Consider the following 16,371-nt stretch of genomic DNA (forward strand, 5'->3'; position numbering starts at 1 on the left):
GGCCAAAATAAGCTCACAATGTATTGAGTTGAAATTGTTCGTAGGTCATAAACTCACAAATGTTATCGAACGATTAAGTTTTTGCAACAAAATCAACACAATGTATTTTGCAGTAAATAAACAAGCTTTAACTCATTGCATTTCTTTGAGCAAAATATCCTCAAGAAGCATTCAAACCTGAGAAAAACAAGCAAGTTTCAGATCATGTAGAACTTAAATATTTTGAGAAGGGAAAAAGAATAAGATGATCCCTAGAACATGGACAATACCAGTTTAATTAAGGATCATCGATAGGAGGGCGTTGCCTGTGATGATTGGTGGCAGATTGATATGCCATGGCTAATGCTAGAGCCTGAAAATCAACCAAATTTATCCACATTTATATTGTTCAGATTTACAGCTTAAAAAAAAAATAGCAGTTGAAAGAATTGAATTAACAACTCTTTCACATACAGAACTCCACACTAACAATCCTATGCAAGTTCTCATTTCCAGAATTTTGTTGATATCTAAAACATGCATATTTAGACCAACAATTGTTTGTACTTTCTGACATCACCGCCTTCTCTCACTTTATATTACACTTTTAACTTTGGGCTCTTCAAGAATCTTTCTATTGAGAAGTATCAAATGTTTTTCTTTCTTTTTTTCTGAAAGCGTAATAACAATCATGAGATCACATGATGTGTAGCAAAATCTAAAATTATGTATCAAACTTCATTTCTTTCAGCAATTCTAAAATCTCTTAAGTACACTTTTCTACTCATATGATTCCCCTTTTTTTTAAAAAAAAAAAACTCCTACAAGTCCAAATTTTCAAGTCATTAGTAGGAACAGTTTGCTATAGGTTTTTCAAAGTTCTCTTTTGATTGGATCACTCAGTTCTACGGGAGATACATGATTCATAAAAAGATATGAATTTATTTTCCTAATATAAACTTTAGTGAAATAGTTCTATTTCTAATTCTCTTATCTTGGGCAGCATTATCAATATCATCCTTATCTCAACAAGGACATCTAATTTATTTTTATCTTTAAAATTCATTACACTATACTGCAAAACTATGTTACTCATTCACTTACCTTTTGTCATTTTGTTTTCTAAAAGCATATTATGTTTCGTATGAATGTGTTTTTTTATTCCAAATTGCTAGTGTAATCCTATACCAGCTAAATTACCTTCTTTACTAGTATTAGCCCATGATAATGTATATGTCATAAATTTGGTGACTTACAAGATCTTTCGATCACTAGACTGGTTTTAACCTTCTGTTTTCCTGAAATACATTGGAAGGTACCTATGTTGTCATTATATTTCACATAAATATCAACATCAGAAATCTTAATTATCATGACCTAAAATCACTGAGCATATTAAGCATTCAAGCAACTTACAATGTGATCACGATCTGGTGGAGCATATATTCCTGTTGTTATTGTGGTTCTTCTCCTAGTACCACCTGGAGGAGGATTTTTGATGTTCTCGAAACCAGTTGGGACAACAACTACAGGAATGCCAACAAGGTTTCCCAAGCAAACGCGTTCCCAATCAGTTGCATTACCAATAAAAGCATCAACAGTAAAGCTCTCACGGACCTCTCGAATCAGCTTGCCCCGTGCTCTTTGTGCCTGAAAGCACTCTTTGAATTAGAGAGAAACCATATATGGTATGCTATAACATTGTGAAATAAAAGTGGCACAAAGTTTCGATAACATCGTAAAGAATACACAAGAGGCAATCATAATTTCATGTAATGGATTCAACAAAATTAGAACACAGAAAAGTCATTTGTTTGTACTCTATGGTTCTTCATATGAAGATGTTTCACTCATTAAAATAGCATGTAATCCTACCAAGTGTAGCAAATACAAATCAGGAACTGAAAGGCTAATTCTTATTTACAATAAAATGATTCTAGAATGGCATCACTTTCTTTATATGAGCCGTAATCATAGTCCAATATTCTACAAGATATCAAATTATTGAATTGGCTTTCAGTTCATGTTACATGATTGCTAATTGGAGCACCGGAGACACCTGCTATTGATAGATTGAAAGAATATTAGACGAGTTAAATATAACTAATTGAATTGAATTACTATACACAATTTCTAGTTGTATGAGGATTATATAGTTGGTCTACTTTAATGTCATGTCTATCATCAAATATCATAAAGTACCTGTATATAATCTACTGCTGGTATCAACCGTGCACGCCGAAGTTCCACGGGCCACTGATCTTGAGCTTCATAATCATCATCATGTCCCAAACGCTGCCACTTATCAAAGTGGGACAGCATATCGACATCCATTGTGAAGTTTAAAATTGCTGGAACTGATTCGACTGTGTATTTCAACTCAAAAGGAACACAATTTACACCCTTGGACTGAAGAATATGTACAACCTTGAGGAATCAAAAAAAGGTTTAAAAAATATAATTAGAAAACAAGAAGCATACATGAAACAAGTTTACCCTTGTTAAACTCCAAAAACAAGTTCCAGATTGCAGCCCAAGTTAATTCCTCGAAAAAGTAGATACACTCACCTCCATCTCTGCATCTTTGAGAAATCCAACAGTGAGTTTTCTGATGTCGACTTCAAATGGGTCATCAATACCAACATGACGAGAAGATAGGTCACCAGGATCGATTCCCCTAATGGCATCAATCACTAAGGCACAGTCAGCAGCACTTCTGCAGAAAGGACCTAGCTTATCCTGGGAATCAAATTGCATTCAGTCACATATTGTATGTCTCTGTAGTCGAAAGAATAACAATTGATCCCTGAGGTTAGAGATGAAGTACCAAACTCTCAGATATGCTCATGACACCACTTCGACCAACAGTTCCAAATGTTGGTCGTAGGGCTGTAATTCCGCAACGAGCAGAAGGGTATGTAATGGAACCGGCTGTTTCTGAGCCAATTGCAAATGGGACAAGACCTGTCAAAAATACAACCAATCAGTACTTGAAAAATTCATCATATCGGCAATCAGCTGCTAGTTGCTGCCTGATGCTTCCTTGACCCGACAGAACCTGCGGAGGTACTAGCTGCAGGTCCTGCTGATGACCCTGTAGAGAATTCTTCAATATTCCAAGGGTTCCGGGTCCTTCCCCCAAACCAAATGTCATCATAGGCTAGTGACCCCGAAACAAGCTTTGCAACGAGAACGCCTCCCGCAGCCTTTAGCCTACAATGAAATCAAAACTACGATGGTCATGAACTAAAATTGGCTGACTATACTCACAATACTAATGCAGAAGATCAAGATTGTACCTTTTATAGACCCAACTTTCAATGTTAAGAACCTGGTCTTTGAATGTCTTGGATCCCCATGTAGTCTTGTAGTGGGGTACAGCTATAATGTCTTTCAATCCATAAGGGATACCATGGAGGGGACCTGTTATTCATGCCAAACTTCAGCCACAAAAGGATTCTCCTATCTGTTGTTGCTTAGTATTTAGATCAAGGTTCAAAATCTCTAGCTGTGTCAAAGTTTCGATCATTGATTGGAACAAAATTGTTTCAGTATCATGTCGATGTTTCGATACATGGTGTCGCTAATGGATTTAAGTTGAAGAAAGGGGATGAAGCATAGGAATGTGACGTTGTCTAGGCCGAGCATGGTTTTAAATCTTGTACCATGTTGGTCAAAATATATCATTCCGCTAAATTATCAAAAGTCAATACCACTTAGTGCAAACAATATCTTCTTTCTTTGTTTCATCTTCTTCCTCCTTCTACCTCCAATTTACCATCGACACCATGCATCAGAGTATTGACACAATACTGAAAAAGTATCATTCTAGTCAAAGATTGAAACTACAGCACAGCTTGGAATTTTGAACCTTGACGCCAACTAGTATCGAGTTTCAGTGATTTACGAGAATGATATATTTTGACAGGCAGAGTACAAGATTGCAAACCATGATTTAGATAGACTACAGTTATGCAAGTTGCCAATAGCTATTTCAGCAGAACATCCTTGTTATTCAAAAAGAATAAAAAAAATTAAATGTCTAAAATGTTGGAAATGGGACCACTTTCTTTTGGAGAAAAAGTCTCTTTTACTCTTGGGATAATTCCCATTATAAAGGACGCGTCCAAGGGTGATTTACAGGGGTTGAGAAATTGTGAACGTGAGATTCGTTTTCACGTAGAAGAAGAAACATCTGAGGCTGCGAGATTTGATTTGTGAAATTGTGGAGAGCTCTTCAATTTCTATAATTGCTCTTCAGACGGTCAGCAGAAATCTTCTGACGGTGATGAAGAAGGTCCTTGCAAATTGCTGTAAGTGTTTACTGTTTTCATTTTAATTCATGCATTTAAAATGCTACATTGGTATCAAAGCAAGGTTCTAAATGCATGAAAGAATTTATAAAATGCATGTTTGAATGTTTGCAATCATAACGAATGTAGATTAAAATGATTCAGTTCATTTTTCTTTATCCTCTGTTTGTTAGTGCAATCATGATACAGATTGTTCAACGTTTTTTTTCTGCCCATAGTATTTTGCATCTTCTGTTGACATGCAACTTTTTGAGTTACAATTTATGATGTCATCGTGGGCTGGTAGAGACTAATAGCCGTGGAGGACAAGTCGGTGTTGATCTCACAAATCCCAGCCGTAGCCGGGTCATGCACAGCCGCCGGGAAATCACGACTGCGTGTCTTGATTTCCTTCCAAGCCCACAATGGGTCGCGAGCAATTGCCAGAAAGAACCGGCGATGGCATCCGGAGGCAGGCGATGAGCAGCCGTTAATGTTGGCGTGTTCGTCACGGCAGAGGACGTGCGGCGTTCAACGCGCATTGTGCGGCGTGGGAAGGGATGTGTGACGGCGTGGTCATGTTAGCAGTTTATATATAAATATATGCATGTTATTTTTATTTCGGCAGAACAGTATTGTCATTAAAAAAAACGTTAGCTTATATAACTTAATGATTTAAGTCTCAATTAATCAATGCATGTTGGATATTAATTGTAATTGGGTTTAGATCTCAATCTGGTTTACTGAACCAGATCGACAAGGTTAGTTTAACCAGACTATTTTTTGGTCTAATTAGATCTGGTTTAGATTAAACCATTAGTTGGTTTAACCGAACCAGTTCGATCAAATGGATTAGATTTGTTCTAAAGGGTCAGACTTAATCCGACATTGGTTTGATCAAACGGATCTGAGTTTGATCAATAAGTTTGAGATTGGTTGAAATGAACTTAGATTAAATAATAACAGAACATAGGTATAGAAAATCCTGTCCAATTAGATTAGTTTTAACGAGGACGATGGATCGAGCTCAGGATTTGGATTCTCAATTGATCGGTAAAATGGGTCAGTCGACTTAGACTCCTGAAAATTGAGAAGATTTGTTTTTCTTGATTAATTATGTTGGTTTTATGTCTGTATAAATTGAATTAAGTCGATTTTGTACTGACTTGTTTAATTTCAATTTTTCAGATGGCTAGTCGCGATATACGACAACATGAGCTTTGGGAGGAGATTAAGAAGCTTGACTATGGCCCGGTTCGTGGAGTTGGATGGTTTATTGGTCGGCTCGATTGGTTGTTCTGGAAACTTGAGCGAAAAGAGTTTCCGATCCAAGACACACACAGAAGATGGACTCTGGTTCAATCACTGCCAAAACATCTTAGGGAAATAGCACTCCAACTTTGGGATGATTCTGAAGGGCACGTCTCATATTCAGAGATGTACATACATTTATTTTATTTAGCTCAAGGTCCTGAAGAATCAGAAGAGGATCCAGAGGAGGATTCAGAACAAGCTCTTGAAGAATTAGAGAAGGATCCGGATCCTGAAGAATTAGAGGAAGATTTGGAAAAGAGTGTGTAAAGGATCTAGAAAGGATCCGATGAAGAATTCTGAAGTTGTCCCACCTGTGATTACCCCAAATGAGTCCAGATTGAAAGAGATTATGTTGGCCACTACACTAGTGTTTATCCTAGTGGGAGTGGTGTTAGCCTATATAGTTTATTAGAGTTTTGTTATTGTTATTGTCATTATGTATGAACAATATTAGTCCATTTAGTTCATGTCAGTTTGTTATATGCTAACAATATGCAGCATATTTTTATGTTAATGATATGTTCATTCATAAGTTTATTTATGCTGTTTACTCTACATGATGCATGATAAATGATTAGTTCATTTTATTAAATGATTAGTTCATTTAATTAAAAAAATCATGATATAATAAATGATCAGTTCATTTGTTGTGATGTGTGTAATAGAATTGATCAATATTAATTTGATTGGTCATACAAATAATGAGTGAAAACATAGTTATCACTTGATTTTGTAAACCAACTCAAATTAATATTGGGTCAATCATAAATTGCATGCATATGAATTACACTGAATACTAAATAATGTGTTTATTTAAGATAGATTATAACAACTAAAAATACTATAAAACTCAACAAAGGTGAAAATCTTAATGGGGATAACTATAAGATCTGATACCTCTGGATACAGTATGTACTTGAGGAACAAGAAGTTCTAGAGGCTGTAAATCAGATTATGGTAGAACCTGTAGATGGTCCCACTCCACAAAATAGACGATATCTTGATGCTTACAAGGCATGAACGAAAAAGGACTCCGCTATAAAGGACATATTGATTAGTTCAATGGTAGATAATCGAGCTTTTGAGTATAAGTCGTATCTTACAGCTCATGCAGTCTGGGTAGCCCTTAAGGAGAAATACAATGGAGTAAGTCTGAGCAAGCTTCGACAGTTGATAATCAGATTTGATGGCTATAAGAAGCGTCCGAATGTTTCAATGGTTCAATACCTCAAGGAGATATCGAACATGATTCGGGAGCTTAAAACTGCTGGTCATGAGTTGATCGATGTACAACAGGTTCAAGCAGTTATTCGTTTCCTTCCAGATTCTTGGGAGACCATGAAACAGACCCTAACTCATAGTGAGAGTATCAAGACTTTCACTGATGTCTCATGCGATGTAGAATTGGAGGCAGAGTAAGTTGAATCCGCAAGGATTTCTGAACTAACTTATGTAGTTGTTGGTTCTGTTGGATCATCTGGATCCATGAAAAAGAAATGGTTCAAGAAAGGGAAGGGAAATAAGAAAAAAACTCCTAAGGGCCCAATCAAGAAGAAAGGAAAAAAGACTGGAGTGAAACCTAAAAGTTGATTTGCTTTAAGTGCAGCAAGAAGGAGCGAAAGTCCATTGAGCCAAAAAAGATAAATTCAAGTGTGTCTTCTTTTCCAGAGTATTTTGTTGCTAGTTTAGTGTTGTTAGCTGATTCTTATCCTTTGTGGATTATAGATTTGGGAGCAACCAACCATGTAGCTTGGGAGCGAATTACATTTGTTGTACCGTCGAGTACTAGCTGGCAACAAATGGATCTATGTAGGAAACAATGCAAGAGTTGAAGTCATAGGAATCAGCACTTGTAAAACTATATGCTCCTAAAATTCGACGGAATCTTGTTTTCATTACATGTCTTCTTGATTTAGGGTACTGTATTAATTTTTACAGCTAATGTGTTGAACTTAAGATTGACTCAGTCGGATGTGATTTTTTAACAAATGGTTTTTATGGTTCTTGATGTAGAATCAGATGTCAATTGTGCAATAGAAGGTTGTTTTTCGAACATTGTTCTAACTAGTGATGCAGGTATAACTAATGAGATTTGGCATGCTAGATTAGGACACATAGGACAAGAATGCATGAATCGATTGGCTAGAGAGGGTCTATTGGGCACTCAGGTTAAGATTTACTTGTCTATATATGAACATTGTCTTGTTGAAAAAACAACTAGGAAACCATTTGGTAAGGCTATTAGAGTTGAATCACCATTGCAATTAATTCATTCGGATATTTGTGGTTCAATGAATGTGAAGGCTAGACGTGGAGCTTCCTATTTCATTACATTTATTGATGTTTCTCTCGTTTCGGTCTTTTGTATTTGATTTCTCATAAATTTAAACCATTGGATTACTTTATTCGTTATATGAACGAAGTTGAGAATCAAACAGAATGTAAAGTTAAAACTTTTCACATTGACCGTAGAGGAGAATATTTGTCTGATATGTTCAAGACAATATGTAATGATAGAAGGATTATTAGACAGCTACAAAATATGATAGCTAAAAGAAGAAATAAGACTCTTCTTGAAATGGTTAGGTCTATGATGGAGCAGGTCAATTTGTCGATCTCCTATTGGGGTGATGCATTAATAACTGCGGCCTATATACTTAACAAGGTGTCTTCAAAGTTTCATCTACCTCATATGAATGTTGGATAGGCAAAAAACCGGATTTGAGTAATTTGAGACCCTAGGGGTCAACCGCTTATGTTCATGATAGTTCTCATAAGTATGGAAAACTGAGACCAAGGAGGGTAAAAAATGTATCTTTATTAGATATTATGAGATCTCCAAAGGTTATGTTTTCATAGGTGAGCAACAAGATGGAACCATCTCAGAAATAGATTCGAGAGATGCGACTTTTCTTGAAACAGAGTTCCCAACCAGAGATGATGTTGATAAAAATGTTTCTCTATTTGAGGAGGATGAGATATTATCAACAAGAGAAGTGTCAAAAGGGATGCTTGAGTCTAGTCAACCAAGTGGGAGTGATATGTCAAGTCAGTTGACTTCTCAACATCCCAACTTACGAAGAAGTATTAGTAAAATCAAACCTAAGAAGAGGTTTGATATTAAGAATGAGACATTGATAATACTCCCAGTTGACGATGACGAACCTCAATCTATTGAACAAGCATTGAGATGTAGAGTTAGAGAAACGTGGAAAGCTGCAATGGATGAAGAGATGGAGGCAATGAATAAGAATCATGTTTGGGACTTAATCGATCTTTCTCCGGACCGAAATGCTATTCTGAATAAGTGAATTCTCAAAATAAAAAGATAAGCTGATGGATCGATTAATAGATACAAAGCTCGTTTGGTTGCAAAATGATATACCCAAATGGAGAGTATTGACTTTGAAGAGACATTTTCTCCCATAGTGAAATTTGTATCAATACGAGTTATTTTGACCTTTGTGGCACATTATGACTTGGAATTACATCAAATGGATGTAAAAACTACTTTCCTTAGACGAGGAACTCTATATAATTCAGCCAGAAGGTTTCATTGCTGAAGGCCAAAAGGAGAAAATGTGTAGATTTAAAAAGTCTATATATATACTAAAGCAAGCGTCAAGACAATGAAGCATAAGATTTAACAAAGTCGTGTTATCTTATGATTTCGAGATAATCAATGAGGATCATTGCATTTTCTTGAAAAGAGAAAGAAAAGTATGTCATTTTATTATTATATGTTGATGATATGCTGATAGCTTGAAATGACATAGGGTATGTGAATGAAGTCAAGAAGTGGTTGTCCTCACAATTTGATACAACAGATATAGGGAAAACTAAGTACATCTTAAGAGTAAAGATTATTAGAGATCGTCCTAAATGACTTTTGAATCTATCACAAGAGTCTTATATAAATAAGATATTACATCATTTTAGCATATCTAATTGTAACATAGAACATACACCTATTGTGAAAGGTACTGTTTTGAGCAAGAGTATGTGTCCCAAAACTCCAAGGAAATAATTGAAATGAATAAAAAATCATATGTCAGTGTTATTGGTAGTTTGGTGTATACTATGTTGTGTACACATCCCGATATCAGCTATGCTGTTGGTTTAGTCCAGTCAAACCGAGGACCGAGACACTGGAAGATGGTAAAAGTGATATTCAAATATCTAAATAAGACAACAGATTATTATCTCTGTTTTTAAGGATCGGATATAAGTCTGAAAGGTTATTCGAATGCAGATTGAGCTGGACCTGGATGATAGAAAATCCACATCAGGTTATGCCTTATTGCTGAATGGTGGCGTCATCTCATGGAACAACAAGAAACAAGCTTGTGTAGCTTTGTCAACTATAAAAGTTGAATATGTGGTATGTTCAACGATTGTGTAAGAAGCAGTCTGGTTGAGAAGGTTCCTGAAGCATCTGATCCAGTAACTGTCTGTGACAATCAAGCCACAATATCTTTTTCAAAGGATCCCAAATATCACAACAAAGATAAGCATATAGCGATAAAATAAAACTTTGTGAGGAATATTATGGCTAAAAGAAAGGTAATTCTTGAGTATGTCCTTACACGTGCTATGCTTGCATATCCTTTTATTAAGTCAATACTAAAGAGTCATTTAAAGAACATGTAAAGTCTTTGAGACTTCGTAGAATGTAACAACATTTAATTACAATAAGATATTATGATTTGATTGTGTAATTTGTCATAATTTATTTAGTATATGATTTTGTTACATTCATATAAAATCTCGGTGAGCATGTGGCAGGTAGAGATTAGTCTACTCACATGGACAATCATCTATGTTTGTTAAGTATAAATAGCGGTAAGACCGTTACTTATAGGACAACTTACGTAGCTGTGAATAGAGACAAATTCATAAGTTAAGGTCGTCTTAATAATTATATCAAGATGAGATCATTTATGTGTTAATAATGATCAAAGTAAATGAACCCACCATTTACTGAACATGTTGAAGGTCAGATTGGAATTCATAAGTTGAATTCAAGATTAGACATTAGGTATGTCTAGATCAAAATCTGTACGATATTAAATTTGAGAAAAACATGCACTCTTTTTAGTAAGAAAATAATATCGTAACATATAATTCATACCACATGTATTATTGCGACAATAAGGGTAATAGGAGAGTAGATACATGTTTCTCTACTATATGAGACCTTTGAGATTATAAGTTAATCTCAGTTTTGCCGTTAGTGACCATTTATTTGTTTACTTGAAATTTTAATCAGTGACTGTTACTTTAGCATGTATCATATGGCTATAGATGATTCGATCGAGCATAACTAGGAAAGCGACTGATTAGAATAGATAGATTCTAACTAAAAAGAAAGATTAAATAGATTAACATCTTTTGATGTTATTCACTGGTCGACCCATTTCTGTAATGTATAGAAATGATTGTGAATATTGGATATGGAACATGCTCTTGACATAATAGTCATAATAAAGGATTAGAGATATTTATATTGATGTAAATGAAGATTATTTAATCTGAGTAAATAGCAAGACATGGATATCTCCAAGATAATGGTTGTGTCACCGGGAGATTGGATGTTTCCTGGATAACGGATATGCACCGCCAGGAGAGAGACTATGTGCCATTATGAGAATGTCTCTAATTCATTTGAAAGAGCGGCTAAGTGTAACAACTTGATCGCTCAGAGAGCAACTATGTAAGGTGTAGCAATCTTCTTAGTAACTATCGCTCAGTGCTTGCTGCTGCACGAATCATTTTCTCTAAGTATGGATTGAATGTTCTGATATGGTCTTTGTGACTAAACTCTTATATAGTTGACTTATTTAGTCTTTGTGACAAACTGGTCTTAGTGATTTACCTGGATGAACTAGTCTTAGCGGCTTACCTTGTACGAGTGGGAGATGTAGGAAATGAAAATGTGGGCATGCCCACGTTGCCCACTTTCTTTTGGGGAAAAAGTCTCTTTTACCCTCAGATAATTCTCATTATAAAGGGTGCGCCCAAGGGTGATTTACAGGGGTTGAGAAATTGTGAACGTAAGATTCGTTTTCACGTAGAAGAAGAAACATCCTAGGTTGCGGGATTTGGTTTGTGAAATTGTGAAGAGCTCTTCGATTTCTATAATTGCTCTTCTGACGGTGAGCACGAATCTTCCGACAGTGTGTACGAAGAAGGTCCTTGCAAATCGCTATAAGTGTTTACTGTTTTTATTTTAATTCATGCATTTAGAATGCTACATAAAATCAAAGATTTTGTAATGAGTGGCTAATTGGGTAACAAAGATATGCTTTACCCAAATACACTCCTTGAGCCAGCAACTTATCTGCCTCCTCTGCCTGACGGTATGCTAACTCTTCGGTTAATGTAATCACAGCTTCAAGAACAAGATTATACCTAAAGATTGCCCATTCTAAACTTGTGAGTAAACCTGAAAAACCAAATGTACTAGATAATTTGTAAAAAATTATGAAAATACCAGTAAGTACCTTTTTAATCTTCGAAAGAATAAATCAGTGAGCTCTTTCGAAGTAATTTGCTTCGTCCTAATAAGCTCTCCAAGCTCAAGTATCTAGCATTCATCAAAACAGAAATACTAGGGACAAGCTAAATGCACAGTCTTTGCCAGAAATAAGACATGGAAAAAAAACATTTTCACACCGTCATAAAGGCAATATCTTCCTCTTTGTTTGGCCGTTGTATGCCATGAATGGAAGGATATCTAAATTGTATATACTTATGGGGAGCTTCATCATTTCTACCCCAGGATGATTTGAAAACTAACACAGATGGATCATTCAACCCTCCATCACGGGAAGCAATAAGTTCACGGTTCACCATAAACATTGGTAGGTTGAACTCTTTCACGCCAGTTGCCATTTCTTGCACCTGAAAATAGACACATAAGATTTGGACATACGAAAGAGTAAACAATCATTCTCTTTTCCATCATCAGTACCTTGCTGTCATTGAAAAAATCGGCATCAAAGTATTTCAATGAATCCATAAGTTCCTTAACACCCTCAATAGGTTCTACACTCTTGCTCTCTGGTACTGCAGGGGCTCCGCAATTATCCTGAGAGGACAACCCCAAATAACTCGTCAATGGATAAGAAGATGAAGCTTTCTAAGTGGAAATAAGATGACAATGACTTTACTACCTTCCATAACTTATGATATAACGCTATAAGTTTGTAAGAATAGCCATGAGCTTTACCACACAAGGGTGTCCGTATATATCTAGATGAAATTACCTGTGTATAATAAGTGAGCAAATGAAGAAGGAAATCCAATTCAAAATCACTTCATTGTATCTCCTATTTGACTTCAGCACAGATGAAATAATGAACAAATCCTCTCTAAAATTCTGTTTTCTTCTGATCGAGGATAACCCCTCCAAAGTGGAGTAGTTCGTCTCAAGTTCTAGTAACTAAAAGCAACCACATGCCTTCTTTCCGCGGAAACGAAAGGATCTCCTCATTCGACGACAAAGTAAATGATAGAGGAACGGAAATGAAAGGATCTCCTCGTCCGAGTCAAAAGCAAAACAATTACCAGATGGGAGCGATCGATGGCCGGAGGCATCGGAGTCGAGGAGAAGGCTGGTGTAGCTGCCCAGAGGAAGGGCGTCAATAGCAATAGAAGCGGCGAGAAGGCTGCGGTGGCGCCTTGCGGCGGCTGCAGGAGACGCATGGCACTCGAATTCTGGGAACGCATCGGCCCAAAAAAGACAGCGGAAGGAAGTGAGGAGCTCAAAAGGTCAGCAACTCTTCTCACGCTAAATTAAAACACGGAAATAAATAGAAACGACAAAAAAAACAAGACGAAAAAGATGAATAATTATAAAATTACGCTTTGACTTATTTATTAGATTAATTGACAAATCTTGTTCCTTCTCAAATCTCTTCCAAAATCAAAATCCAAAACCAAAAACAGAGTTTCTTTGAATTGAAGATCAAACAACCAATCTCATCACTCTCATCGAGATTATGAACCTAACAAAATCAAACAATCGATCGATCAATGTAAAGGATACATAAGCCGGAGAGTGGGTGATCAGGGAGGGCGGTAATAGGCGTAAACGGAGTAGTAGGTCTGCACGCAGGTGAGCAGCAGCAAGAAGACGGCGGCGATCAAGGAGATGACCGCCCACGGGTTCCCAAAGTACCTGTGCTTCAGGCTCGCGCTCCACGTGTTCCACCGGTGGTTGTAGTACCTGTTCACCCTCTCCGACAGCTCCGACAGGTAGCTGTCGTCGAAGTCGAATACCACCTCGAGGCACAGCTTGTTGAACAGGTCCGCCACCTCGCCGTCGTTGCCCAGCCAGTGCTCGATGATCCCCCGGTAGTGCAGGTAGCTCACGTCATCCTCCGAGTTGATCAGGTTGTCCATGAAGATGACGTAGGAGGTGATGTCCTTGGAGCAATCGGAGTGGCACTGTTCCAGCGCAATCAGGTTCAGGAACAGCGATTTGGTGCCGTCGTGGATCAGCAACCGCGGGATTTTGAGCACGCCGTCGGCGAACTTGATGTCCCAGAACCGGTCCGTCTTCCGCTTCCGGAACTTGATCCCCGCCTCCCGGAGTTCCGTCACGCAGTGGATCAACTGCAGCCGCCGCCGATCCGCCACGCGCCGGGTGTGGGACCACCGCCTGATCCAGACACGCGGCTCCGGCTTCGGCCCCGTCCGGAGCAAGCTCCGCCGGAAGACGTCGAGGCAATGGAGCCCTGTCTCGGTGAGCGGGTCGAAGGACTCGGCGGCGGCGCGGGTGGAGGACTCGATCCTCGCGCGGTCGGCCTTGCGGAGCGGCTCGTCGGTGGGCATGAGGGGGTCGAAGAAGCGGACGGCTAGGCGGGCGACGAAGCCGTGCTGGTCGGGGCGGCCTATCTGGAGGCCGAGGAGGCGATCGAGGAGGAAAAGGGGCAGCTGGTTCTCGAGCATGATCATGTCGCGCTGGATGCCGTGCATCGTGCAGCGCATCGCGAACACGGGGTCGTTGCGATCGTAGCCGAGGTCCCGAAAACCCTCGCCGGCGCCTCCCGCCGCTCCTCGAAAGAGCTCCAGCACGAAGGTGCCGTCGAGCACCAGCATCTCCACGAACTCATCGCTGGACAGGGCCATGCGGCCCTCGTAGCAGGCGCGGCACCGGTCCTCCAGCACGCGCGCCGCATCGAGATACAGCCGCACGTCGTGACCGGTGCGGCGGAGGACGCGGTAGAGGGCGCGCCACTTATGGTGCTCCATGTCGCGGAGGCGGCGCTTGCCGTGGTGGTAGGGGCCGATCGACACCACTTGGGGCACGTACGACTTCTCGTCGCCCTCGCGGAGCGATTTAGGGACGCGGTAGATGGAGAAGCGGGACCACGGCACGGCCGCCTCCTCGTGCCGCGCCTGCTCCAGCCTGTCGCGGACAGAAATCGCCCACTCGGACTCCACTCGGGGGGCGGCAGCGGCGACGGCGACCACCACTCTCACCTCCTCTTCATCCTTGCCCTCCTCGTCCTCCTCCTCCTCCTGCCGCTGAAGCTCCTCCGGAATGGGTTCGCCCCGGGTGAAATAGATCGGCGGTGGCGGCGGAGGCCTGAAGGGCGAGCCGGGAGTGCTAGGCTGCGACCGGGGGAGGTTCGCCTGCACGGTCTCATTAAGTTTCACAGCGAGCAGATACCAACTCAACACCTCTTTGTTGAACACCGCCACCATCGAAGCGATAGACTCGAGCGACAGTTGTTTGATGTTTTGTAGCGAAGAAGAAGAGGAAGAAGTAAAAAGTAGCCAGTTGGTTTGGCACGGAAGATGGGTTGGAAATGGAAATAGACAATGATGTGCGATCATGAATTGAGATGGCTTTCCATGTCTCTGCAACTTTCTCCAAGGATTTCTAATTGAAATGATCTGGTTGCTTATTCAGCGCACATAGAGAAAGCAATGCGGGAATGAATGATTAGGCAACTTGGGGCCCAGCGGGGTCCAGGACAAGGATAATTTTACATACAGTTTCTATTGAGAAACAAATGTTTACATGTAATCCTCATCTATGAAAATTTTTATTTTTACTCCCTAATTAAATATCTTTATCTAATTATCATGATATTTTTAAATACAAAAAATCTAAAAATCAATATAAATTTTCTTAAATTGAGTATATTAACTTAGAATCTAGTATATTTTCTATCAAATTGAGTATGATTTTTTTTTTCATCTCAAAATATACTCGATTTTAATTTAATGTGCTGAATTTAATAGGAATTATATTCATTTTTAGATTATTTGTACCGAAAAATATGAGGATTAATTTCGATATAAAATATACTCGATCCTAGTATAGAGTACTAGATTATAGTATAAAGTACTGAATTTAATATGAATTATACTTATTTTTAGACTTTTTATACCTAAAAAATAAGAGGAACAATTTTGATAGAAAATATACTCGATTTTTAATATAAAATACTGACTTTAAGAAAAATTATACTCATTTTTTGATTTTTTGTACTCAATTTTAAAATTTTTGTACCTAAAAAATCTGAGGGGCAATTTAGGTATCAATATTTACATGAGGGAGTTGAAACAAGTAATACTTTACATGCAGGGAGTGGAAACAAAGTTTTTTGGACATGAGGATTACATGCAAAGTTAATATTGTGATTAGAGATTTCTCTCTAATTTACCGCCAGGACAAAGATAAGACCGGGAAATTTGCAATGAACTGAAGCACCCCTAATTATATTAATTGCAAATGCAGACGTTGATTTTTTTTAAATAAAATCAATAG

At 38.5% G+C, this 16,371-nt stretch overlaps 2 protein-coding genes across 4 annotated transcripts; both read right to left on the reverse strand.

The window, feature by feature from the left end:
- Positions 1-13,328, reverse strand: LOC121976027 (glutamyl-tRNA(Gln) amidotransferase subunit A-like). 3 transcript variants are annotated; one of them, XM_042528006.1, is made up of 14 exons: positions 13,155-13,328; positions 12,761-12,853; positions 12,559-12,675; positions 12,261-12,488; positions 12,089-12,171; positions 11,896-11,996; positions 3,279-3,402; positions 3,038-3,192; positions 2,807-2,943; positions 2,548-2,718; positions 2,182-2,406; positions 1,396-1,629; positions 270-352; positions 1-177 (listed from the first exon to the last, which is right to left on the reverse strand). In XM_042528006.1, the coding sequence occupies exons 1-13, from the start codon at positions 13,314-13,316 to the stop codon at positions 278-280; spliced, it is 1,905 nt and encodes a 634-aa protein (XP_042383940.1). In that variant the 5' UTR covers positions 13,317-13,328; the 3' UTR covers positions 1-177; positions 270-277. The 3 variants fall into 3 exon arrangements, with proteins under 3 accessions (XP_042383940.1, XP_042383942.1, XP_042383941.1); XM_042528008.1 differs by having other exon boundaries at positions 12,761-12,839; positions 13,155-13,286; XM_042528007.1 differs by lacking the exon at positions 12,761-12,853.
- Positions 13,329-13,439: 111 nt separating this feature from the next.
- On the reverse strand, positions 13,440-15,489 carry LOC121976028 (UPF0481 protein At3g47200-like). The gene has a single exon (XM_042528009.1). It carries the CDS (start codon positions 15,429-15,431, stop codon positions 13,656-13,658), a length of 1,776 nt encoding a protein of 591 aa, XP_042383943.1. The 5' UTR covers positions 15,432-15,489; the 3' UTR covers positions 13,440-13,655.
- Positions 15,490-16,371: the final 882 nt, after the last annotated feature.

This window comes from Zingiber officinale, chromosome 4B (assembly GCF_018446385.1).
Source record: "Zingiber officinale cultivar Zhangliang chromosome 4B, Zo_v1.1, whole genome shotgun sequence".
Classification (NCBI taxonomy): domain Eukaryota; kingdom Viridiplantae; phylum Streptophyta; class Magnoliopsida; order Zingiberales; family Zingiberaceae; genus Zingiber; species Zingiber officinale.

Excerpts from the sequence above, each read along its gene's own strand:
- LOC121976027 (XM_042528006.1), bottom strand. The coding sequence starts at position 13,316 with ATGCGTTCCCAGAATTCGAGTGCCATGCGTCTCCTGCAGCCGCCGCAA. Across the intron at positions 12,854-13,154 it reads CCATCGATCGCTCCCATCTG|GTAATTTCATCTAGATATAT; the intron begins GTAATTGTTTTG and ends TATTATACACAG. Across the intron at positions 1,630-2,181 it reads CAGCAGTAGATTATATACAG|GCACAAAGAGCACGGGGCAA; the intron begins GTACTTTATGAT and ends GAGTGCTTTCAG.
- LOC121976028 (XM_042528009.1), bottom strand. The coding sequence starts at position 15,431 with ATGATCGCACATCATTGTCTATTTCCATTTCCAACCCATCTTCCGTGC.